Genomic DNA, 23,898 nt, shown 5'->3' on the forward strand with positions numbered 1-23,898 from the left:
AATCAAGGCCTTGTGAGCAGGTAAGGCGATTAGCCCATCCGAGCAAAGTGACTGGATCTGGGGGTAATTAGGAGGCACAACTGAAGGGCTTGGTGAATTACTCTGGGGACACAGTGGTTCCAGCTATGATGCCAGGTGGGGGATGGAGCCCTTTATTAAACAGGTGAAAACAGATCGAGAAGCATCTTTGATGGGAAGACAGTGAGATCATGAATACAGCTGTGAACATGTTGAGTGGGATAGGTTGGTGCGATGTTCTCTCGGAGACGTGGAAGGGCAGCCGAGTATACCTGCCCTTATTCTGGGTACGGATGTGGGAATTATCAGTTTAGGGATAGGTGGAGGTGGAGGCCCCAAGAAGAGGAGCTCCTTTATCCTGTGAAGCAGCAGGCAGAGAGACGGAAAGAAATGCACAAGTTTGTGTCTTAATCTGGGGGACGAAAGGAAAATAAGACCTGAGATATGTCCAATTAGATTTGGCAGCCAGAGCTTACTGGGGACCTGCAAGCGGGCACTTTCAGTGGGGGGCTGGGAGCAAAAGCTAGATCTCCCTCTGGCAGAGACTGACAGATATTCCCTGAATCCGATTTATTTCCCCACTGAGCACATAGCTGAATTTCAATTCCCAATGTCCCTGAGAGCTCAGCGAGGCCGTGTGACTGAGGGCTGGCCACAGGCTGTGGGCGGAAATGGTATACTATCACTTCTCACGTAGAACCGCTCCCCACCATCCTCCCTGGGCCCTTTGTCCTGTGTCTCCCGGCCCGAGTAGAGGAGCCAGGGGACCCCAAGACCTTGTGGGCACAGTGCAACTAAAGGGAAGGAGATGGTCTCCGAACTATCGTGTGGAGCCAGGGGACTCAGGCCAGGGAGGCCAGCAGGCACAGACACCCCTGGGTTAGCAGTGGAGTCGGGGAGCAGGGTCAGAAGGGGTCAGAGCAGATCAGCAGGCATATCGCTCGAGGACTGTGTGAGCCAGAGAGACGGAAGTACTGCAGCATCAGGCTGAGCCCCAGCCAGAGAGGAAGGAGCTTCCTGCAGGGGCAGAAGGTGCTGGAGTTGAAAGACAGCAGCTTCAAAACACCTGCAGGTCCAAGGCACACACTTTATGTGTTCGTGCGCACAGCCACATCGGTCCCTGGGACCCTGGCTCTGAGTCCGCCCTTCAAGAATGGGCTGGTCACCTGGACCGTGGCGGTCCTGGCCAGCCTTGTGAGGCGTTGACAGAAGGTCATGCCAAGTGTAGACCCCAGCTCCTGCCCTGAGTCATCTGCGACATGGGTTCAGCCTGATGCTATCGGCTCTCCAGTGGGTCAGGAGTCATGTCAGACTCTCTGGGGTTCCAACCTGGTTCTGCTGCTCACTCATGGGGGACCTTGGGCAAGGTCTTTCCCTCACCTCCTCAGAGCCCCTTGTCTACAAAGTGAATGGATCGGGCTGGGTGATTTATAAAGTCTCTCTTACTAAGAAATGCCACCATCCCCCTGGAACAGCTGCATTCCGGAAGCTTCGGCCTGGTTCTGCAGCAGCCTGGGTCTCTAATGGCAGACTTCCAATGCCTCTGACCAGGGAAACCTTGCAGCCTTTAGCCGGTGTGAGTTACAAGAGTCCCGCAGACCTCTAAAATGCCTGGGGGGCGGGGGACACTTCCCTAAGAAAAAGGAGGCTCCCGAGGAGTAGCCAATATGAATACTTGTATGAAGTCAGCAAGTTGGTCACCCCTGGGAGGGGCTGGGTTCTCTTTCTTTTCTTACTTTCCTCTTTTTAACATCTGCATTTACAACAAAGCATCTTCCTTCTGTTCCCATTTCTTGTGCCCTTTATGATGGCGTGGCTCTGCCCTCCACAACTCCCTTGGTCCAGGGGAAAAAGAGAATTGGAAGAGGATGGGGAGTCCTCTGCCATTTTGCTTTTCTCGCTAGGGCCACCTTCAACTTGTCTTGGTTCTGCTTTTCCTGAAATAATAGTTAGACGGGACTTTTGAAAGGAAATTGCTCTCCTCGTCTGCCAATATATTTGTTTTTTTAAAAAACTAGGGGACAGATTTCCCCATTCTATTGTGATTCAGACTAACATAAAGTGAAATTGTCCTCTGATCCTATGCCTACTTATGGAATGGGGAGGTGGCCCAGGAGTGCACAGAGCAGACAGGAAAACCAGCCTGGAAAAGAACATTTCCCATGAGAGTCCAGCACGGGCGGGGGTGTTGACCAAGATGGGGGGCTACCCAAAGCAGAAGACAAGCACGAGTCAGGCCTAGCATGACTATCCCTTCCTGACCCAGCTGGGGTGGCAGGAAGTCCCACTGGCCTTTGTTCTGCAGACCCCAGAGGTGCCTCCTGCATCGAGCACGGTTATGGCCACAGGGACGATGACCAGAAGGGGAAAACAAGACCCAGGAGCCACAAAACAGCCTGAGACAAAAGGAGGTCTCTCCAGGACTAGGAAACATGGTATTTCCAAATTCCAAGAACTTGGCAAAAGAAGAGATCATAACCATCTTTATTATCCAAATTCTAAAGGAAATAATTCTGCACAACACGGAACCTACTAGCTGCCAAAGTGGATTGAGGTGACTCCTGAGGGTGGCCTCCCTGCCTGGATCCGCTCAGGGCTCTGAGAGGCGCCCGCGGGAGCGTCGTGCTGAGCCGTCTGCTGAGGACACGGCCAGGAGCTCCGAGGAGGTGACCTGGCCACAGGTCCCCCTGGACACAGAAGCGGAGGGAACCCGCCTAACCCCAGGTGTGAAAAAGACCAAGGCTCCTCCGTCGGCAGAGGAAGACGATCCCTGGGCTTCATCGGGGCAGGCAGCCGGCTACAGGGTCCGGCCGTGGCACTGGCACCAAGTTCATGGGGCACAGCAGCAGCGGGCACATCTTCTCGTGCTCCTTGAGTGCCTCGCTCAGGTGCCGGAGCTCTTCCGTCAGCTTCCCGATCTCTCTCCGTAGCAAAGTGTTCTCTTGCTCCAGGCACTCATACTCCTGGACAGAGACACGGAATGGGTGAGCCTGGTGCTGCAACCACGTCCCTCCCCCGGTACTCCCAGGGACAGCTTCCTCCCTAACCGCGCCCCCTTCCACCACTCGGCTTGATTGGTTCATGTTTCTCTCCTCCCACCAGGATGAAAGGTCCAGGAGGGCAGGGCTGTGCTTTTGGAATCAACTTGATTGAGAAATGATTTACATCAAATAAAACACTCCTGTCTTAAGGGTCTCATTCAATGAGTTTTGGCAAATGTCAACGAGGATCAAGAGAACATTCCCGTCGCTCCTAAAAGTTCCCTCGTGCCCCTGTGCAGCCTGCCTACCCTCCCCCACCTGCTGAGTGGCTTTCTGAAGATCTCTGTTGGGGTCACCGCTGTGGGCCCCACACTTGGAACAGGGCCTGGAACATAATACACGTTTGCTGACTGTGTGAGTAAATGATTGAAAGTATCCCTTGCCTTGGCTCCATCCCAACACTCATCTGTGAAGTTTCCACTATATCCAAGTTGGCAGAGCCTTACACCTGGAGGGGCTCATAGAAACCCCCAGACTCACCCACACAATGCCTGAAACCAGACCTCCAACTTGTGCTGGGCACTGTTCTTCAAAGGACTGTCCCTGCCATTTCTGAGCTGCTCTATTAGAAAGCCTCTCTTTGCACTGATACAAAATCTCTTGCCCCTTCAAACCCACCTATTGGGCTTGGTTCCACGTTATGGAACCACATAGAGTCAATTCAATACTTTTTCAACATCGCAGTTCTTGAAATATTAGGAGACAGCCCCATACCACTTCCCCTTAGGTATTCTCTGAGCTCAACTGTCTCAGGTCTCCTGAGTTCCTTGGGTTTTAGGACTTCTGCCCTCTTGGAGGTCATCACTCTTATCTGCCAGGATTTCTCTGAAAAAGTGGCATTCCCAAAGTGCAGTGCGTGATTCTGGGGATCGCCTAACCATGCCCAGGGAGATGCATGGAGGTGGCCTGCCCTGGGGCTGGACCCAAGCCTGCAGCCACCTCTCCCTGGGGATTCTCCCCGAGCTTGCAGAGAAGTGCAAGCTTTGTCTGCCTCTGCTGCGTCTCTGTCTATATTTGGACGATGACTGATGTTCTGGAGATTAAGGGTGGGCTCTACAGCCACTTCTCCTGACTTTCACTCTGTTCACTTGGGCATCTTCCAGCCGAGCAAAATCTTTTGCTTAACGTGTCAGCTCACGGATCATGATACTACACAGCTATAAGGTGTCCATTAACTTGATAAGTAGGTCTTCCTTTTCTTCCTCCAAGTCATTGATAAGTTCTACAGTACTTGGCCAATGGCAGAGCCCTAGGGCATGCCAATAGAGATCTTCTCGAAGCTGACAATCTTATTTAAATCTTGCTGCAATTTTGTTTACCATGCATTTCCTGAGGTGGGGATCCAACCTTGTTATTATCCATCAAATCTTTTCTCTTACTAGTAAAATTTTTAAAATATCACTAAAAAGTCTGATCTTTTTACAGGCCTCTAAAGCGCATGCAAATTCTCAGCTCTGCCCCTTTGTTAATGCTGTTCTTTTCCACTGGATTACCTTCCTCCTTTTCTGTGTGAGCCCAGCTCAAGTCCACCACCTCCAGGAAGGCTTCCCTGATCACGGTACCTAATGGAACCACAACCTTCATTATGTGTTTTATTCAATCTTGTATCATATTCAATCTTACTTCCACTAAATAAGATCGCTCCCCAAAGATCAGAAATGTATAGCACCTAGGAGCCTCTGCTACCCTCTCCTATAGCCCCGCCTGATGGACCACTGGTGACTCCTCTGCCTCCTTCTCTCACCCGCTTCCTTCCCTCCCTGCCTCTAGGCACCAGAGGGGCTGCACGCAGAGGCCTCCTGAGCCTTCCCCGGCAGGCCCTCAGGGTGGTCTAGAATACTCTCCAAGGCAGCAAGCTGCACCCTTTCCCCCGGCAGGGTGTCCCGGGTCAGTCTGGCTTCACTAATGCATGGGCCCCATTCCACCACCAGCCCACAACTCCTCACGCTCTCTGCTGGCCGCTGACAAGCTCTAGTCCTGCAGCCCGAATTCCATCTGCAGCACAGTAACAAGCTCTCCGTGGGCAAGGGGAGGGTGTGGATGGGAAGACAGACTGCCTGCAGCAGCAGGATGATGGGCTGCAGCTCTGTGGAGCGTATGTACACACATGCACACACACACACTCTCTCTCTCCCCTGCAACTAGAAATACCTTCACGTCCCAGTAAAATGGAGAATAAATGTGAATGGTTCCAATGAGTTTCCAAAAAACAGGAAAGTCTCTTGCTGTGGCAGAATATTCCATTTCCATATTACCTTGTTTGCCCTTCTGTATTTATTGAATTTTGTGGCAGGACTCCGTGAGCTTCTGAGCTTTATCTCTGGAAGCCATGAGGGGCCACGCTGCCTAACGTCCTCCTGAGGTACCACCGCGTCCCCGAAACCCCGGCCCAGCAGGCTCCTCATCTGCCTTCTCTGTGGGGACTTTCTCTTCTGGGATTTGACTTTTACTCATAAACCTGCTAAGGGACTTTGATGGAGCTGAGGGAATAAAAAGGACAGAAGAAGTCAAGATCTTCCAGGGAAGCCAGCTCAACAAAGATAAAAAGGAGGAGCTGGGGCGGGTGGAGAGGAGGTGAGAGGACATGGGGATCCAAGGGGAAAGAATAAGACCCACTTCACACTGAGAAGAAGGTACTTGGACTTGACATACGTGAAAAATAAGCAAGAACGCTAGGCCCTTTGTTATCTCCAAAGAGATGATCCGTTTAGCTCAAACCTTGCTGATTTGTGAGTCTTGCGCCCCATGAGGGTTGGAGGTCACTGTGCTGCCTCCCTGGTATTTGCCAGGACACAGTCACAAAGCAGAGACCTACACATTATGGGGGGCGAAATCACTGCACGTCCCAGTTCTGCCTCAGAAATGAAGCTGTCTCGGGCAGTGACTCTTACCTGCAGCAATTCTGGCCGTCCCCAGGGCACTGTCTGGAGACAGCTGGGTTGTCACAACTGTCTACGTCATCCAGTGGGCAGAGGCCAGGGGTGCTGCTCAACAGCCTACACCACACAGGACACCCCTCCCCCCCAAACAAGGAATTACCTGGCCCCAAATGTCAACAGTGCTGAAGTTAAGAAACCCTGGTCTGGGCATCTCAGAGAGGCTGACTGAGGGCATCCAGGGTCCAGGATGAAAAACTGGCAAGCAAGCTAATGTGGGTCCCAGGGACCAGAGATGATAGGGAAGGCAGAAAGGAAATAAGGGGGTGGAAAAGGCCATCAGGAGGGCCCAGCCACACACAGACCCCATTTTACAAGCGGAGAAAGTGAAACTCTGAGAGGTGCGGTGACTTTTCCAAGGGCATGCTGGCTTGGAACCTGATTTCAAGGTCAACTGCAACCCTCGAGCCAGGAAGTAATTCTGCTTTCACTTGGCATGCCTGGCCCCAAATTTCCCCGCGGTGGTTACCAGCAGTAAAGGGCTGTAAGCGCTCAGATTTTACAATAAGCCTATTCCCAAGCCCTACGCTGATCTTCCCAGCAGAAGAATTGTGTCATCAGGGAGGGCCGTACAAACTGGTGTCATCATCAGTTTCTGAACCAAGGGGGGAACGACACGAAGCCTTCTCTTAGAACACGAACATCTGAAGAAGCCGTGACAACACAGACCACAACCGAACGGCCCAAGAAATCTGTCAGTTGGTGACATTTGGGGTTCCTGAGGATGGCATCACTGCCTTCCTTTTCTGACTCAACGTTCTTTCTCAGTCTTACACCTTGGGCTGCCTGGCTCGAACCGGTCTGACCCACTTCTGAGACGCCTTTCAGCCTGCTGTAGAGAGCTGGACTCTTCACGCGGGTCCCTATTTGTGGATGTGGACTCAGGCGTGTGCCTGATGTTTAGAGATGAATAGGGGCTGAAATCCCCATGAGAGGTATAAGCGCCTTGACAGGATGATTTGAAAAGCCACGGTGAGCGCTGAAGTACACAGACACGCGTCAGGAACAGCTTCTCAGCACCACACTCGGGTTTCCAGCAACCACCTCCCTGAGGGGAAAACTCAGACTGAAGAGTGACCCCCAGCCTCTCTCTGGCATGGCCTGCTCAGGCTCTCCAGGCCCTGTCCTCTAGGGAGGCCCTGCCCATATGGACTGACATCCCCCCCACACACAGGTGGAGAACTGGGAGGGGCGGGAGGTGGCCCAGAGGCTTCTAGGAGCTGGGACTGGAGGAGGTTTCTCAGGGAAATGGAGGTAAGAGAGGCTCAAGCTGGTGAACAAGGTGGAAATTCCAAACAAACTCTAAAGAGTCCTCTTGGTGGTATTTAAGAAAGGCAAATAAGAGATCTGGAATTCCTTTGAGATCTGCATCAACGCGACCCCACAGGATGGGATAGAGAAAGGACTGAGTACAGCCCTTCTCATGGGCTAAGCTCCCCAGGGAGTGGCGGCAGCCCCTGCTACCAGGTGGGAGCTTTCTGCACCCCTTAGTGTCTCTGAGAAAGCGGACCTGATCCCAGGTTTGAGGAGGTTGCTGAGAACTGTGTCTGGCTCTCACTTGCCCCATCCTTGATGGGGCCTGGAGACCGAGGGGGGGCCTGAAGGGCTTTTCTGCCGTAACCCAGAGCAGCGTGCTAGGCGCTCTGCCCTCAACTCACTCCCTGGAGCACAGTAAAACTATTCTTCACCACGTTTTTAAACTAGACACCCCACCCTCAATAAGCAGATTTTTCCCCAAAGTTTAAAAAAATACTCAATTTTTTTTTTTTACTATTTTTTTTCTCTCTCGGCCCTGCAGAACATAGATCCCCATAACTGTGATGCCCTCCCTGGAAGGAGGTGAGGAATTAACAGCAGAGCTATTATTCATGTGCTACCTTTCGGCCCAGAGATGACATTCTTGTTGTACTGCAGGACTGGGATGTATTTCCGCTTTCCTGAACCAGCCATCTGCTCCCCCACACGCTCTTGTGATCAATAACACTAGTATGTAGCTAGTGACGGTAAAGGTGTGGCCTACAGCTTTGGGGTCTGTATATAGATGGAGCCACTGTCCTGGCCTCCTGGACACTGTGTTTCTCAACAAGACTGGCCGTGATGAGGTGATCTGCCCGTAGTGGGTAAACCTGATCTACTCTCCTGGCAGAGAAGGGAGTGTTCTCCCATGGAGGGACTGGGTTTCCGATCCATTAGCCCGATTTCCCAAAAGAGCACCTGGCATAAATGGTCATGCAACACAGAGTATGGACAGCAGAAGAAGCTAGGAACCCTACAGAAAGGCCCCCCACCCTAGTTCTAAGAGGGATCAGGTCGGAGTAAATGTGGTACCATCCCTAACTTTCCCAGGCACCTGACTCATTTGGGTATCAGGTCCAACAATGACAGATACTGAGAGAAACCCATCTTTTTTGACACTGTAGTATTTGTTACCTTCTGAGGTAGGCAGAGTAAGGGTCCCCCAAAGATGTCCCAAAGGTGTCTACAACCAACCTCTGGAACCTGTGAATATGTTACCTTATGTGGCAAAAGAAAGACCTTGCAGATGTGATTAAGAATCAACTTGGGAGGGGAGGGGGGCGGGGGACTGGGATAGACCGGTGATGGGTAGTAAGGAGGGCACGTATTGCATGGTGCACTGGGTGTTATACGCAAGTAATGAATCATCGAGCCTTACATCGGAAACCGGGGATGTACTGTATGGTGACTAACATAATATAATAAAAAAACATTTTAAAAAAATCAACTTGGGGAGAGTGTCCTGGATTATGCAGGTGGACCCAATGTAATCGCAAGGATCTTAGTGAAAGAAGTCAAGAGTCAGAGGAGATGTGACAATGGAACAGTGTCAGAGTAACATGGCATGAAAAAGACTTATCTAGCCAGTGCTGGCTTTGAAGATGGAAGGGGACCACAAGTCAGGGAACACAGAAGCCTCTAGAGGCCAGAAAAGGGAAGGAAATGGATTCTTCTCTAGAGCCTCTGGAAAGAATGCAGCCCTCCTGACACTTTGATTTTAGCCCCGCGAGACCCATTCCAGACACCTGACTTCCAAAATTGTAAGATAATAAATCTGTGGTGCTTGAAACCACCAAATTTGTCATAATGTATTACAGAGTCCATAAGAAATGAATATACTTTCCTTGAAAACTCCTATGCTTCCAAAAATAGGAATGAGATCTTACTCCTCTGTGACCCAGCAGCAAGACCTTGCCCATGGTGGTGCTGACAAACATTTGTGTAATGAATCTACCCCGTCTTGCTCTGTGGAAGGTCTTGTCCACGTCATTTAGCCACCACCACACACATAATCACTTGGGACTTACAACTGAGTGTCCCCTAGTGTTTTCTTACATTAATGCACATGGCTTGGATGAGAAGCTTCTTGAGGGGAAGGGCCCTGGCTGTCCAACTGGCACATGGGGTCTGAGTGCAGGGCCATGCACTGACGGAGCCACAAGTGCCCTCCTGGGTTATCCGGTAACGTAAGGCTAGAACCAGCACTGCTTCAGGAGCAAGGGGGAAGGAAGAAAGGAGGCAAAGGACATTCCAGCTCTCCTGTGGAAAGTTCACAGGACCAACTCAGGCTGAGAAGGACCTTCTCTGATCCGCATCTGAAGACCCTATCTCTTTTTAGGGCCCAGCCTTCCTACTCCCAGGAAAGAGTCTGATATTTGTAATTTATAGCCCACTGTGAATTTCTATCAGTGGGTCACCTCTCCCTAGAGTATGTGCATCCTAAATCTGTTCTCAGTTCACTGCAAGAGGGTTTTCAGAGATTGTTTTTCCCCCTCATAACACCTCAGTATCTGCTACGCGGTCAATGCCCCCAGATTTGCCTTGCTAAGACAAGCTATGACAAGACAGCAGGCAGCGAAGGGCTAAATTAAAATCCTGTTATTCATACCAACCCTGTCTAAAGATGAGAGTTCACAACCGTCACCAGTTCTTTGCACAAACACCTGGATGCCTCTGAGGCCAGTGCCTGATACGGGGCAGTTCCCACGTCCTGGCTGTGAGATTATGTGGGATTATGCATAAGGGTAGAGGAAAATGGAAGAGTTTAGGGTAAATCCCAGGTTCCTGATGTGCGTGATGAGAAAGGTGGTTAGCTCCATGAACTCAGGTTGAAGACAGTGAGAAGAGAGAGTCTCAGGGTAAACACACATATCGCGGCCAAGTCGCATCCAGCAGCCTGCAGCAGACCCGCCTGCAGACATCCCCGAAGACACTGGCGATATGGGGTTGGGGGTCTGGAACTGAGGTCTTTTGCCTAGAGTCATCAATGTGGGGAGCTAATGCTGAAAGAACAGATTAATAGATCATGTCTTCTGGGGTGGGAAGGAAAAAGGGCAGAGTCCGAAAGCCTGGTCAACACCAAAACTTAAGAGAACTGACAGAGGAAGAGAAGGTAGCAAAGAAACTGAGAAGAAAGGTGGTTAGAAGGGTCAAGTGGGAAATGTGGTCTTTTAGAAGCTAAAGACCTTGAAAGGTCTCAGGTAGGGGGAAGGGTCAACGGTGTCAAATGTTCCAGCAAGGTCACGGTTGATGAGTCTAGAAAGAAGCCCCTGGATCACGCAGTGCCAAGGAACTAGCGGTCTCCGTGGGCGCAGCTCCTGCAGGAAGGGGGTGGTGGGGGTGGGGGGTGCACGTGCGCCCGTGCCCGCGTACGGTCATGTGCGTGAATGCGTGCGCATGCGTGCTGGGTGGGGAGGGGGGGCAGAAACGCTAGCTCAGAGGACTGGGGGATAAATGGCATTGCACCCCTGGGATAGCAGATTGCTCTGGAAGGAGCAGGGAAGGGAGGAAGGAAAGGAAATAAATGGGGCAGTAGCGTGAATAGGAATTGGGATCCAGAAGAGGTTTAGTTTCATTCTGTTTTGATTTATAATGCAAGGACCTTGAGAGTGAGGAACAACCAGCGGGTGAGGGAGAGAGATGGCAGTGAAGAATCAGAACACTGGGCTGGAAGGACGCAGTGAAATGAGACGTACGTGTCCAAACTGGTGGTGACCGGAACATGACCTTGGGGCCACCACCACAGTGTGAGGGCGGAGGATGGCTCCTGTCCGTGGCCCTAATGTGGCTCTGCCCCAACCACAGGCTCACCTCGTGGAGTTTGTCAGCCTTCTGGGTCTGCTTCTTCCGACTTCTCTGAGCAGCAACTCGGTTTTTTTCTCTCCTCCGGACCTTCCGGTCATCATCCTCTGGGCTCTAGGGGGGAAATGTCTGGTTAGGTGCACTGTCGGGGCGCCTTGCTTCCCCCTCCTCTGCCCTGTCTCTTTCCTCAGCATTGCTTCACCATTTTATTGGCAGTCCCGGCAGTGCTTGCTGCGACATGGGTGGGACAGCAGTAGCCCCTTGTTCAGCCGTGTGCCCTGCGTGGCCGAGTTTAGCTGTTCATCCCCATGACCCCCCTGAGAAACGTGTGGTGTGACTGCCATTTAAAAGATGAGGATAAGAAACTCAGAGAGGGTAAGGAACTTGCTCCAGGTATCACAGCTAGTAAGTGGGTAAATGGGAAGTGGAACTCAGGTCTGTTGGACTCCAAACCAACGTTCATAAACCTCTACCCCACAGGGTGTGTGCCTGAAGAGGTGCGGTGTCAACGTCCATCTGAGAACAGGGAAGGCAGAGGACATGTGCTATCTGGAACTTGCTGCGTGCCAGGCCTTACACCACCACATGCAAACAGGTACTTTTGATACTGCGTGCAAATATTACATTGGTAACTAATTGCAACCACACAACTGTACCAACACACCAAATGATCTTAAACATCACCTCATTTGAACAATGCTTCATGGACATTTTGTTTCACAGGTCAGAGTGAATCAGAAAGCAAACTGATGATGTGTCTTGAAAGCTCTCAGCTTTATATGAGATTTAACCAAACCTAGTCGAATCCTTCAAGAGTTATCCTGAAACAGACAGGCTAAAAAAATGTACCTACCAAGGTAAAAAAAATTCAGTTATAGAAAAAACATGGAGAAGTAGAGAGTATTTGCTTTCCAGAGCCCTGTGAGAAGGTACCAAAGGGGCGGGGATGGGGTACACTACCTTTAACAGTTTAAAAGCCAAGAGGTTAGTCGGATACAAACACAGGAAAGTTACTCAATTATTAACATTAATGGAAAGCAAATATTGACAATATAAAATAATGGGTAATTTCAGTTATTATATCTGGTCTTGTATTCCAAATACAAGGGACACTTATCTTCTCCCCAAGTTCAGGTGGGTAAAGAATTTTCAGTTTGTGGAAGAATATAAGCCTATAGAAGGAGACAGATAAATAACACATATATAAATAATATAACAAATGGATGTGGTCTGGAAGTAATGCTTAAGGGAACAGACACAGGTGTTAAAAAGTAGTTTTTTAGAGGCAAAGAAGTCTTGGTTAACATAACCAGAATACCACAGCAGTGTATAGAACTTTAGCTTTAGAAATACACAGCCACTGGTTTTGTCTCTTACTGTCAATATAGCCTGGGGAAAATGGCTTAAAGTCTCTGAATGTTCAATTTTCTCTTTTATTGTAAGTGTGAGTCATTCATTCTTTCAATAAGTATTAACTGAGTACCTGCCATGTGCCAGGCACTGTTTTAGGCACTGGGGATGCATGCCCTGAACAACTGATCGGTAATCACTGCAGAAATAATTCTAACGGCTTAATGGATACGCTAAAATGGGATTTTATCCTAAAGCTCCCAGCACATGGTGTGCCCTTAGTAACCTCTGTGGGGGTTGCTATTTTTTGAGTCTCCCATAGTGCTTGTCACTAAATCATGCCTTTTTGTAAGAAGTCATAGGGCCCAAGGAAGCAACCTGCATCCTGCCCTCTGGAAGCTGACACTCTGAACAGGATTTATCACCTGTCCATCTGGTCACACCTGATAACCCAGCAGTAACATTCAGTCAAAACAGAAAGAGGGGAGCAAAGTGTTAAGATAGTCATAAATTATTAATTGTATCTTAATTAGTCTTCATAAAAATCTTAAGAGGTTATCATATTCATTGTACAGGTGGGGAAATTGAGGCTCAAATACGTTAAGCAAAATTCCCGAGGCCACTCGGCCTGTATGTAATAAAGCCGAGGTCCAAACCCAGAAATGTGTGACTCTCTAGCGTCACCTGATGACACTACATGCCAGGCATCGAATTGGGAAGGGGGGGCATAATGATGAAGACTCCCCACAAAGCCGAGTGGGAAGTTCTCTGATGGCCATCCCCGCGGGCAACTTTATCTCAGTTTCCTGAGTACGCAGTTGTAAATGTTGCCGAGGACAACTCAGAGGGCTGAACGCGGGCCTAGGGGTTTCCACCGGCAGCGGGGTTGGAGTCCTACCACTGCGGGCCCCCACCCCGCACCCTAAGGCTGATGGGTCCCGAGTTCCCCATTCGGACGGTAGATGTTGGGAGTGCCTGGACACGAACGGCCCCTTCGGGCCGAATTTCCCCTCTGCGCACCCTGGCGCCCGGGAAGGGCCACGCGCGCGAGTGGTGGGGTGGTAGCGGGCGCCAGCGCAAGGATGGCGACACCGGGACAGCGCGGATCCCACGTGCGGGGAAGCGTGGTCCGTGCCTGGGCGTCTGCGCCCTCCGATCTCTCCGCTTCCCGGGGCGCAGAAGCCGGGTCACCGTTCCGGACGCCGCGAGCACTGTGTGTGAGTTGGGGACCACCGGGAAGAGGCGCCCGAGGGGTCCCTGGACCCACCCCGCGCCCCCACTCCTGCCGGTCTCTGGCTCCCGCAGCGCCCTTCACCCCAGCACTCAGCGTTCACCACCCCGGAGCCGCAGACCCACCTCCTTGTGCCCCTAGGACCCCAGCCCCGCATGCCCACGGGCCTCCCTGAACCTCTAGTCCACTACCTGCGGCTGCGTCTGGTTCCCGGGCGCCGCGACGCTCCTCTGCAGGACGCTGCCGGCCGCCGGGAGCACTTGCGACATGCCGGGTGCTCCTCCCGCCCGGCCCGCCCCGCCGCGCAGCCTCGCGGAGGAGCGGCCGCGCGGCCCGCCGCGCCCTGCACGCGGGGTGCTGCCTACCGGCACTCTCCGGTCACCCGCATCCTCGCGCCCCCGCACCTGCCGGCCGCCGCCCTCCGCCCCGCCCCCTCGGGCTTCCCGCTCTCCCGGCGCGTGCGGCCGCCGCGCCGCCCGGGTTTCCCCACGCCCGGCCCCGGCCCGCCGGCCTGCGCGTCCCCGAGTCTGCCCGCCCTTCCTTCTCTCACTCCCGCCCCGTTTCCTCCTCTCCCCGCCCTCTCGCCGCACCTCGGGGTCCCAAATCCCACCCCTGTCGCGGCTTTCCGCTGGGCCCCTGCGCTTCGTGGAAGTCACGTGGTGGCTCCGAAACCCCGGAGGGAACGCGAAGCCCCCCCTACAAGAGGCGACGTTGGGGCGGCTAGGGGGGTCAGAGAGACGCAGCGTAGCCTGTGGGGTCTTTCGGCTGCTCTCGGGGAACTCAGGCTGAGAAACACCAGTGGGTGGCTTGGGCGGGGCTGGGGGTTGTTTCCCGGTCCCATCTCGGCATCTTCCTGCGCACCCGCCCCGCCTCTCCCTAGCGCAGGGGCCACAGTCTCTCGGGACTTTCTTCGGGGCGACCGGTCACCCAGGCGCCACTCTCACTCGTTCCTCGACCCGCGGCTCCCCCGCCTGGGAGGCACGGGCCAGGGGCTGGACAGCCAGCTGCGCACCCTGAGAGGCCCGGCACCCAGGGCCTGTCTGCAGGGGGCATTGCCCTTCTTTCTGCGGACGCGGCGGGGCGGTGGGAGAGCTCGAAGCGGGGCGGCCCCGAGGGTGAATTCCCTCCGTGTGGGTTGGGGAGGAGGAGGTTGTCCTGGGAGCGAATCTGCCTCGGTGGCCGTCACTATTGACAGGTTCGGGTATCGGAACCTCAGATGCTTTTTCTTTTTCAAGATTAAAGTGGCAGATGCTCTGAGTACAAGTTAAAATGCGTGCCTTAATCCCAGACTGGGGACCGGGTAGAGGTACTGGCGCGTTGCCCTCCACCTGCCTGCCAGTGAAAAGCTACAAAGTCAAGTAGTATCGTATTTGGCCTCAGCAAAGATAAAACGAGCGGTTTCGGGTTTGTGGTCTGCATACTGCAAGCCCCGGGAAAGAAAGATAACCGCGAACCTAGATGGGCGGGTGGGAACCAGCACCAGGAGGTCAGATGTGCCTTCCGACTGTGGTCGCTTAAGTCTTGAGGCTCCTGGGCAGCAGCAGGGGATGAGGGGCGGGCACTTCAGGCTCTCAGTCCGGGGCACGTGGCTCTCCGCCAGGATTTAAGACCCTGGCAATAGCTTTGAGCCGCAGCTTGAGTGAACTTATTGCCTGGGCGGGGACAGGAAAATAAGTGGACGATCTTGTCTGTGGGGTCAGGGGCTTCGAGCAACCGACCAGGGGGCTGAGGTGAAAGGCAGCGGGGAGGACTGAAGGTGGGAGCAACCCTTTATCGGAATAGTGCCGTACCCCTACACCATTAGGGCTACACAGCAGAGCCATCTCTACGTTAGGTTATCCGCCTAGATTTATCTTCTCATCTCCCGTTTACCCTTTTCATCATGTTTCATCACTCACGGTTGCCCCGGAGCTATTACTTTTACAAACCGCACAGGTACACAGTGTTCCTAGTACAGCGCTCCCCACACACATACACACGTACACGTGCGCAATAAATTCATTGCAGCAGGTCGACTGAGAGCCCTCAATTCCTGGAAACATAAGGACTCTAGCAAGATAGGAAAACCTCTGGGTCAAGTGGTCTTGAGTTTTCAGAAGTGCTTTCATTCTCCAGTGCTGGTTAGGAAGGGAAAGGGTAAGGTGAAAGCACAGCGGACATTTAGGTGCAGTCCCATCGTGCATTCTGGGTATTGCCACTCTGCTGTTCCCACGCAGCCACACCACACCCTAAGTCCTCTAGGGCTGTACCTTCTCCTTCGCTCCGCACAGAGCCTGGATCCGTGTCCCAGCACACGAGAACTCGTCATATAGGCATAGGCCTACTCTCTTCATTCAGGGGTCTCTTCAAATATAGTTAAAGGAGGAGTCTTGGTTAACTAGTGAGCATTTAAGGAACAGGGCGATTTGACCTACCTACTATGCATCAAAATGAATTGATTAAATAATTAGATACAGAAAATAAAATCAGGGAGATAAAACAGAATTAAATTCTTTATTAAAGCCCTGGGATTAAGCCATCATGGAGAGAATTTTCTAAGACAACATGTGACAGGAGATACCACATTGGAAAGTTCTGAACTGTACAAGAATGCTAAGGTGCTGGGGTGCTTGGATGGCTCAGCCGGTAAGCGTCTGCATTTGGCTCAGGTCATGATCCCAGGGTCCTGGAATTGAGCCCCTCATCGGGCTCCCTGCTTGGCGGGAAGCCTGCTTCTCCCTCTCACGCTCCCCTTGCTTGTGTTCCCTCTCTCGCTGACTCTCTCTGTCAAATAAATAAATAAAATCTTAAAAAAAAAAAAAAAGAATGCTAAGGTGCTTTAGATAAGAGCATGCCCAGAAATTACAAAGAGATGGGAGAAAACATTCACAATAGCTATGATAAAGGGTTAAAATCTCTACTATTTTTACAGCCCATGAAAAGAAGTAGTAAAAATATTGAGACAGCCTCTCAAAAGTAAACTGCACAAGGGACATGAACTGGCATTTCCCAACAGAGGAAATAATCAAGGAAAACAGATATAGGAGAAAAATATATGTTAGAATAATAAACATTTAAAAATATTAAATTAACAAAATAAAAAGTATCAAATATTGGTGAGAGTGTGGTGAAATTGCTGCTTTCATATTTCATTGGCATTGTTGTAAATTGGTACAAACTTATTGGAAAGCAAATTTTTTGTCATTTTTAAGAACCATGCAATAATCATCGCTTTTGACTTCATTTTCCTTAGAAAAGTTCTAGAAAATCATCATAAGAAGATCTCTGTAAATACTAGAGAGAAAAATACTATGTGCACTGAAAGCTCATAGTAATATTTTTAAGAATAATAAATTGTAAGCAACATAAATGTCCAATTACAGGGGAATGGCTGACTAAAATATGTTTTAGTCATGGGATAGAACAGTATGCATCTTTAAAATTACAAGCATGCAGACAGATTTGCCGCATGGAAGATTTATTGGATATAAGGTAAAGTGAGAAAAAAATCAGGTTACAAAAAGTGCAAATATAACATGTATAAAAATGCATGTGTACGGGCACCTGGGTGGCACAGCGGTTAAGCGTCTGCCTTCGGCTCAGGGCGTGATCCCGGCGTTCTGGGATCGAGTCCCGCATCAGGCTCCTCCGCTAGGAGCCTGCTTCTTCCTCTCCCACTCCCCCTGCTTGTGTTCCCTCTCTCGCTGGCTGTCTCTATCTCTGTCGAATAAATAAATAAGATCTTTTAAAAAAATGCATGCGTAACACTACTGTACTGTATGCTTAAAAAATGGTTAAGATGGTAAATTTTATGCTGTTGTTTTTTACCACAATGACAAAGTGTATGCATATGAGAAAAAATTGGAAGAGAATATAACGAAGTGGTAGCTTTTCTGCTGTGGGGGTCGGATTATAAGTAATTTTCCTTTCCCTTTTTTCCCCCTAATCTTTGGAGAACACTTTATTATGTTAACATCTTAAAACATTTTATATTTACAAGCACTAACTATTGCTTTCCCTGATGCTAAGCTCATTTGTAACACCAGAATGCCAACATCTCTTTGACCAAGTGGGACACTCTAGTAACAGCCCATTTTCTTGCTTTTCTGTAATTTCTTGTTCATTTTATTCCAGGTCAGAAGGAGAAAAAAAAACAGTGAAAGTGAAGGAAAGAGGAACAAGAACAGACATTTCAAGTGTCTCCTTTTCTTCTTCTGCCTTTCCTTTGTATCCGTAGTTTTTCTTTTGAACTGGGGGAGAGAAATTACATGGTGTGGCAGTTTCCTATTACTACCACAATGACCCTGGATTATATCTATAGGGACAGGGGAGGAGGTGTAGGAGATTTATAGCTCAGTGATCAAACCCTCTGGTGATTCACTTCATAAGGTGACACTTCTTTATAAAAACAAGTTGCTCAAATGCTAGAAAACCCTGTCACTACTCACTCTCTTTTAGGGAAACTGGCTTTCCAGTAACTATATGTTCCCTGCTCCCGGAAGGTGGTCCTGTGGGCTCTGGTGGGGCTAGAGAAAGGAAAGTGGAAGGCAGAGACCCCTGTGTTGACCAGAAATCAGTCATTATGTCAGGCAATGGACAAAGCAAAGATCCACACCTCAGGGAGTTCACATTCTAGAGGAGAGAGACAAACAATAAAGATGATGTGGTATTTGGGGGGGGGGGAAATACAGTTTTTAGATGGTGGTGTGTTCTATGGAGAAATATAAAGGAGGGATGAGAAATAGGGAACAGTGAACGAGGGCCAAGCAAGGTTCCCCTGAAGGAGGTGAGAGAGGGGCCATGGGAATATCTGGGTGGGGGTGGTCCAAGCTGCATGAACAGCAAATGTGAGAGTCCCCTGGGAGCATACTTGACCATTCCAGAAATATAGGACGCTGGAGTGCAGTGAGGAAGGGCTACATACCAAGAGGTGAGGTCAGAAAGGCAAAGGGGCAGGCTTTTACTCGAAGCGAGATGAGAAAATATTGGACCTTTGAACAGAAGTGTGACATGATCTAACTTTTTATAGGATCTCTTTGGGCAAGGTGTTAAAAACAGTCCAACAGGGGTAAGGAAGAAACAAGAGGCGATGGCAATAATCCAGGAGAGCAGAGATGAGGGCTTGGAAGATGCTGAGAGCAATGGGGGCCAAGACTCATGTGCCAGGAAGTCAATGTGTGTAGGCAATCGTTCTTCACTTGGGCAGGCCCATTTCAAAACCCAGAGGGGGCCCTAGCAATGTGTTCATATGGTGATATGCTGTAATGAAATTTGGAAAAATGGGATATTTTAACTACAATTGGTTAAAACCACTCTCTCTTTTCACCCCAACCTCCCCTCACTCCCTGCATGTCTGATGGTATCGAACTGGCTGTGGGCCAGTTCCTTTGCCAAGGAAGGTTCATCAGAGCTGTACTTCTGTATTGGGATTTATGTGTGTGGTTTGCAGTCACTTCTGTCCAGAGTCATATTATTAGCTAGTTGTATGGCTGCCAGGAATATCCCTACTACCCACCATGCTAACTCACCTGAGAAGGTTCTTTGTAATGAGAAATGAACATTTTCACACCACACGAAATCAATGTGGATGGTGGAGAAAGGTTTGAAATGTATGGCCCCAGAAGCAAATCTATGAAAATTCTCCAGATCATCACACATGCAAAATTGTAAGCAGGGGATTGAGTTCTTGTGTATGTCTAGTCAAAACAGCATCGTCTCCTGCCAGGAATGAAATCAACAATACAACTTATATCATTATAAATATACCTTAAGGGGTTTTTTTCTTTGCTATTTTATAAAGCTTGATTATAACATTTTAATTGCTGTTTGGAAATGTTTTCTGGAATATTTTCAATAAAAGGTAGAAAGTACAGACCCCTGATTTGTTCATATATGAAGGGCACCATTTATCATTTCTAAATTTTATTTATGTATTAAAGAACTGAGAGAAAAATATATAAAATTAATGAAATGTAAAAAAAAGGTTGTAGATGAGCAATTAAAATCAATGGAAAATTTTCTGACATGAAAAAGCAAACTGTAAAAACAAATTTCAGATTATACTAGAAGCGAAGACATCAGAAGAAAAGAGAAGTGTCAGATGGAAGCAATGAGCAGACTCCTGTATGGTCTGATGATGCAGTAAGCAAGTAGAGCGGACCGTACACACGATGGGAAAACATTTACCGTTCTTGCTGCTCTCATGCTGAAACACTGGTATTGACGAGGATAATGTGCCACTGCAGGGAGGACGTCAGTAATGATTGCTTGATGGGTGTCACCAGTTCTAAGAACATTTAGGATGAATCACTGGAACACAAAAGGAACTGCCTTGAAATATTGCAACTCACACATTTAAAAACTTAGAGGTTTTTCCAAATGCGACGATTCTAAAAAGTGGCATTACTAATAATGCGTTGTGAAAGAAGTTATCTGAATATCTTTTAAGTCAAATTTTCATCCACATGGAAAGACTGGATTATCTTTCTACTCCAGTTATAGAAACACTGCATTACAGAAGCACTGTCTTATGAAGAAGAGAACAAAGCGTATGCAGCTCACAATTTTAAGGAAAAAGTGTTATAGAGGTATGTCAGGAGGTAATTAAAAATATGGTATTTTCCTGCTGCTTTTGGTATCAGTTATTTTTTTAATTTGTAATTTGTTGTACATTTTTTTAGATGAGAAAATTCCTTTCCTAATGTCAGCCCTGTTGTGTGACAGCCAATGACATTGTAGTAAAGTAAGCGGGTGGCTGGCTAAGAGTCAGCTAGCTGACTTTATAACCTTTGATATTTTTATGATTCTTGGTCACACATGCTAATAAAATCTAGAGTTGACTGAAAAGCATACAAAAGAGAAAGATTTCCCATTACCCACGAACCCATACAGTGATGACTCTGTTAATATTTTAGCATAATGTGATAGTCAATTTTATGTGTCAACTTTACTGGGCAAAGGGACACCCAGATAGCTGGTAAAACATTATTTCCAGGTGTTTCTGGAAGAGATTAGCATTTGGTTCAGTAGACGAGTGAAAACGATCCTGCTTCACCAATATGGGGATTGTCCAATCCATTGAGGGCCCAAATAGAACAAAAGCGTGAATTCTCTCTCTCTTTTTGAGCTGGGACATCCATTCATCCTCTCCTGCCATTGGATATCAGAGCTCCTGAGCTCTTCAATTTTGGTCCTTCTGACTCTGGGACTACTTAACACCAGCAGCTCCCCACACCAACCCTGACCCCTGGTTCTCAGGCTTTTGGACTCTGACTGAATTATACCACCAGCTTTCCTGGTTCTCCTGCTTGAAGATGGCAGATTATGGGAATTCTCAGACTCCATAGCCATCTGAACAAATTCTTATAATAAGTCTCTGCTATGTATCTCTTTATATATATCCTATTGGTTCTTTTCTCTGTAAAACACTGACCAATACACATATATTACTTCCCCACATTTTTTTAATATGTGTATACACGTATATGTGTTTGCGTACATAAAAGCATACTTCAACCTGCTTTTTCCCTTGAGAACATCATAAACTTCTCTCCATGACAATATGCATCTACATCGTCATTTTAAACAGGCATAACACTCCACTGTAAAGATATACCACAGCTGATCTACATAGCTATTACTTTACTCTGTTCTTTTCAATTTTTCCTTATATGTAAACAACGTTGTTACAAATACCATTGTCTTAGTCAGTGGGGGCTGCCATAACAAAATACCACAGACTGGGTGATTGAAAAAACAAAAATGTATTTCTCACAGTTCTAGAGGCTGGAAAGTCCAAGAACAGGTGCTGATCAGTGAGTTTCTGGTAAAGACTCTCTTCCTGGCTTGTAGATGGCTGCTTTCTCACTGTGTCCTCCCATAGTGGGGAGAGAGAAAGAGAGATGTCTCTCTCTTCCTCTTCTTATAAGTCCACAGTCTTATTAGATGGGGGCCCCACAGTTATGACCTCAATTAACCTTAAGTACCCTCTTAAAGACCCAATCTCCAGCTACAGTCACATTTGGGACTAGGGCTTCAACATATGAATTTGGGGAGGGACACAATACAGTCCATAGCAATCATTGGACTCACATAGTTTCCCACCTCTGTGATTATGGCCTTGGGTTTAATTCCTAGAAATAGAATTGCTAATCAAAAGGAATATACGTACTTTCAAGGTATTCGACCTATGTTGCAAAATGGCCTTACAATTAATAGTCCTGCCAGCAGTGTATGAAAATCCTACTAATTAGGGAACATTTTTAGGTGAACTACTGTTGAGGGTCAGAAGAATTGAACTTGTTTCTCGGGTCACTTGTTGGTCTCCTGGTAAAGAAGAAAAAGAAAAACAGGAACAGATAAATATAAGATGAGGACCTGCCCCAAAGAACATGTCAAGGGTTGTTTTTAGCAACTTCCCTTCCATAGCCCCTTCTAGAAACATCCAGTCCCTGAAGCTGTCTCCTTGGTGCTAGGATTCCCCAAGAGGCATGCAGCCCAAGGTGACGCTCTGGACTCCACAGCCCAGTCCAAAACGCATCACACCTCCTCCATCCAAACTTCCCACCCCTCGGGCTTTTCTCTCCCTCACTTCTCAGAGAGGAAACACAAAGACAGCAAGTCAAACCTGGGTATTCATAGTACCTCTACTGAAGGTATTTGCATTTCAAAAGGAAAAGGTATTGATGATGCATTCACCCAAAGGACAAATATCAAATAGTGGAATTGTAGGCTCCCTAACTCTACAAGTGGGAAGATATTCGGAGAATGTGATTTAATCACACTGTGTTAGGCTATTACCCTCTTACTCTTGTGTGTACAATTGGCACTGAAAAAGGACTGACTCTTGATTTCAGCTCAGGTTATGATCTCAGGGTTGTGAGATCGAGCTCATGTCAGGCTCCATTGCTTAAGATTCTCTCTTTCTCTCCCCCTGCCCCTCCCCCCTCTAAAAAGAAAGTTTATGTATATAAAATGTTATCAGCTCCCTCATCAGGTATATTCTGAACAGTGAGGACTTCCTTTTCTTTTTCCTCAAGATTTTATTTATTTATCTATTTATTTATTTATTTATTTATTTATTTATTTATGAGAGAGAGTGAGAGAGAGAGAGCATCAGCAGGGGGAGGGACAGAGGGAGAGGGAGAAGCAGACTCCCTACTGAGCTGGGAGCCAAAGGTGGGGCTCAATCCCAGGACCCTGAGATCATGACCCCAGCCAGAGGCAGATGCTTAACAGACTGAGCCATCCAGGCTCCCCGAGGACTTCCTTTTTGACTAGGTATCCATGAGCACCGAATCTTCCATTGTTGTATAGCTAATAATTGGAAGGCTTGGCCACCAGCTAGCTTTGACTGAGTATATTTCGAACCTCCACTGCCTGCTTACTTCTGGTGCCAACACCATAGGACACATTCATATCACAATAGCCTCTGCCCTGCATCTTTGCATGGCAGGCGAGTTGGCACGGTGGGTGGTAAGACTATCCTGGAAGCCATTCCTACACCAGCCTCCTACCGATAATGACTCTACTCCCAAACTAAATGTATACCAACCCAACACCCCTTCGCTGTCTCTCAAAAATGTACACAGTCATCCCAGTGCCACCTGACAGGAGAGGAAATATGCCGGAGAGAAAGCTGGAGTGGAAAGAAACCACAGTCTTAATTAATTAAATTAAAATATCTTAATTAAAATATCTTTCTTTTGCTAATTTTATGAAAATATATAACCAAGTGAACATAGTGCTATGATCCCTTCCCAGGCCTTGGAAAGGTCTACCTGATGGGCTCACACTTTACTGGCTTCAGAGTAAATCCATCTCTGCTTCTATCTCCAGACTTCTCTGGAATTCCTCCCTCCTTTCATTTCCCTCTCCCCTCACATCCGCTTTCACCTGGATGGTAGAATAGCCCTGTAATAGACTTCCTTCTTCTGCTCTCATGGGCCTCCAGCCCAACTAAAAATGCAAGTTTGCCACATGACTCTTGTATTTAAAACCTTTCCTTGTCACCAGATATCCTTTGTCACCAGGATGAAGCACACTACTCTTCTTGGCTTCCATGGCTCCCTCCAGCTCTCTGACCTTTTCTTGCTTCTTGAGCCACGTCACCCCTTATGCTCATGTAGTAGGACTGCTTGGGATCCTCCAAACCATGCCAAATGTCCTCCTCTCCCTGTGGCTTTTGTCTTTCTGCTTCCATCTTCTTTTTTTCAAACCTATCCCCTTCCCACCCCTAACTCGGTTG

At 48.6% G+C, this 23,898-nt stretch overlaps 1 protein-coding gene across 1 annotated transcript; it reads right to left on the reverse strand.

The window, feature by feature from the left end:
• Nucleotides 1-2,467: 2,467 nt before the first annotated feature.
• BATF3 (basic leucine zipper ATF-like transcription factor 3) lies at nt 2,468-14,047 on the reverse strand. Its single transcript, XM_045787866.2, has 3 exons — nt 13,865-14,047; nt 11,102-11,206; nt 2,468-2,981 (listed from the first exon to the last, which is right to left on the reverse strand). The coding sequence occupies exons 1-3, from the start codon at nt 13,940-13,942 to the stop codon at nt 2,796-2,798; spliced, it is 369 nt and encodes a 122-aa protein (XP_045643822.1). The 5' UTR covers nt 13,943-14,047; the 3' UTR covers nt 2,468-2,795.
• Between the last annotated feature and the right edge of the window lie 9,851 nt (nt 14,048-23,898).

Source organism: Ursus americanus, chromosome 2, assembly GCF_024610735.1.
Source record: "Ursus americanus isolate L20-20 chromosome 2, mUrsAme1.1.p, whole genome shotgun sequence".
Classification (NCBI taxonomy): domain Eukaryota; kingdom Metazoa; phylum Chordata; class Mammalia; order Carnivora; family Ursidae; genus Ursus; species Ursus americanus.

What these genes read in the sequence shown, in the direction of transcription:
- BATF3 (XM_045787866.2), bottom strand. Translation starts at nt 13,942, where the DNA reads ATGTCGCAAGTGCTCCCGGCGGCCGGCAGCGTCCTGCAGAGGAGCGTC. An exon ending in GGAACCAGACGCAGCCGCAG is followed by an intron (nt 11,207 to 13,864) that starts GTAGTGGACTAG and finishes TTTCCCCCCTAG; the next exon opens with AGCCCAGAGGATGATGACCG. An exon ending in AGGCTGACAAACTCCACGAG is followed by an intron (nt 2,982 to 11,101) that starts GTGAGCCTGTGG and finishes GTCTCTGTCCAG; the next exon opens with GAGTATGAGTGCCTGGAGCA.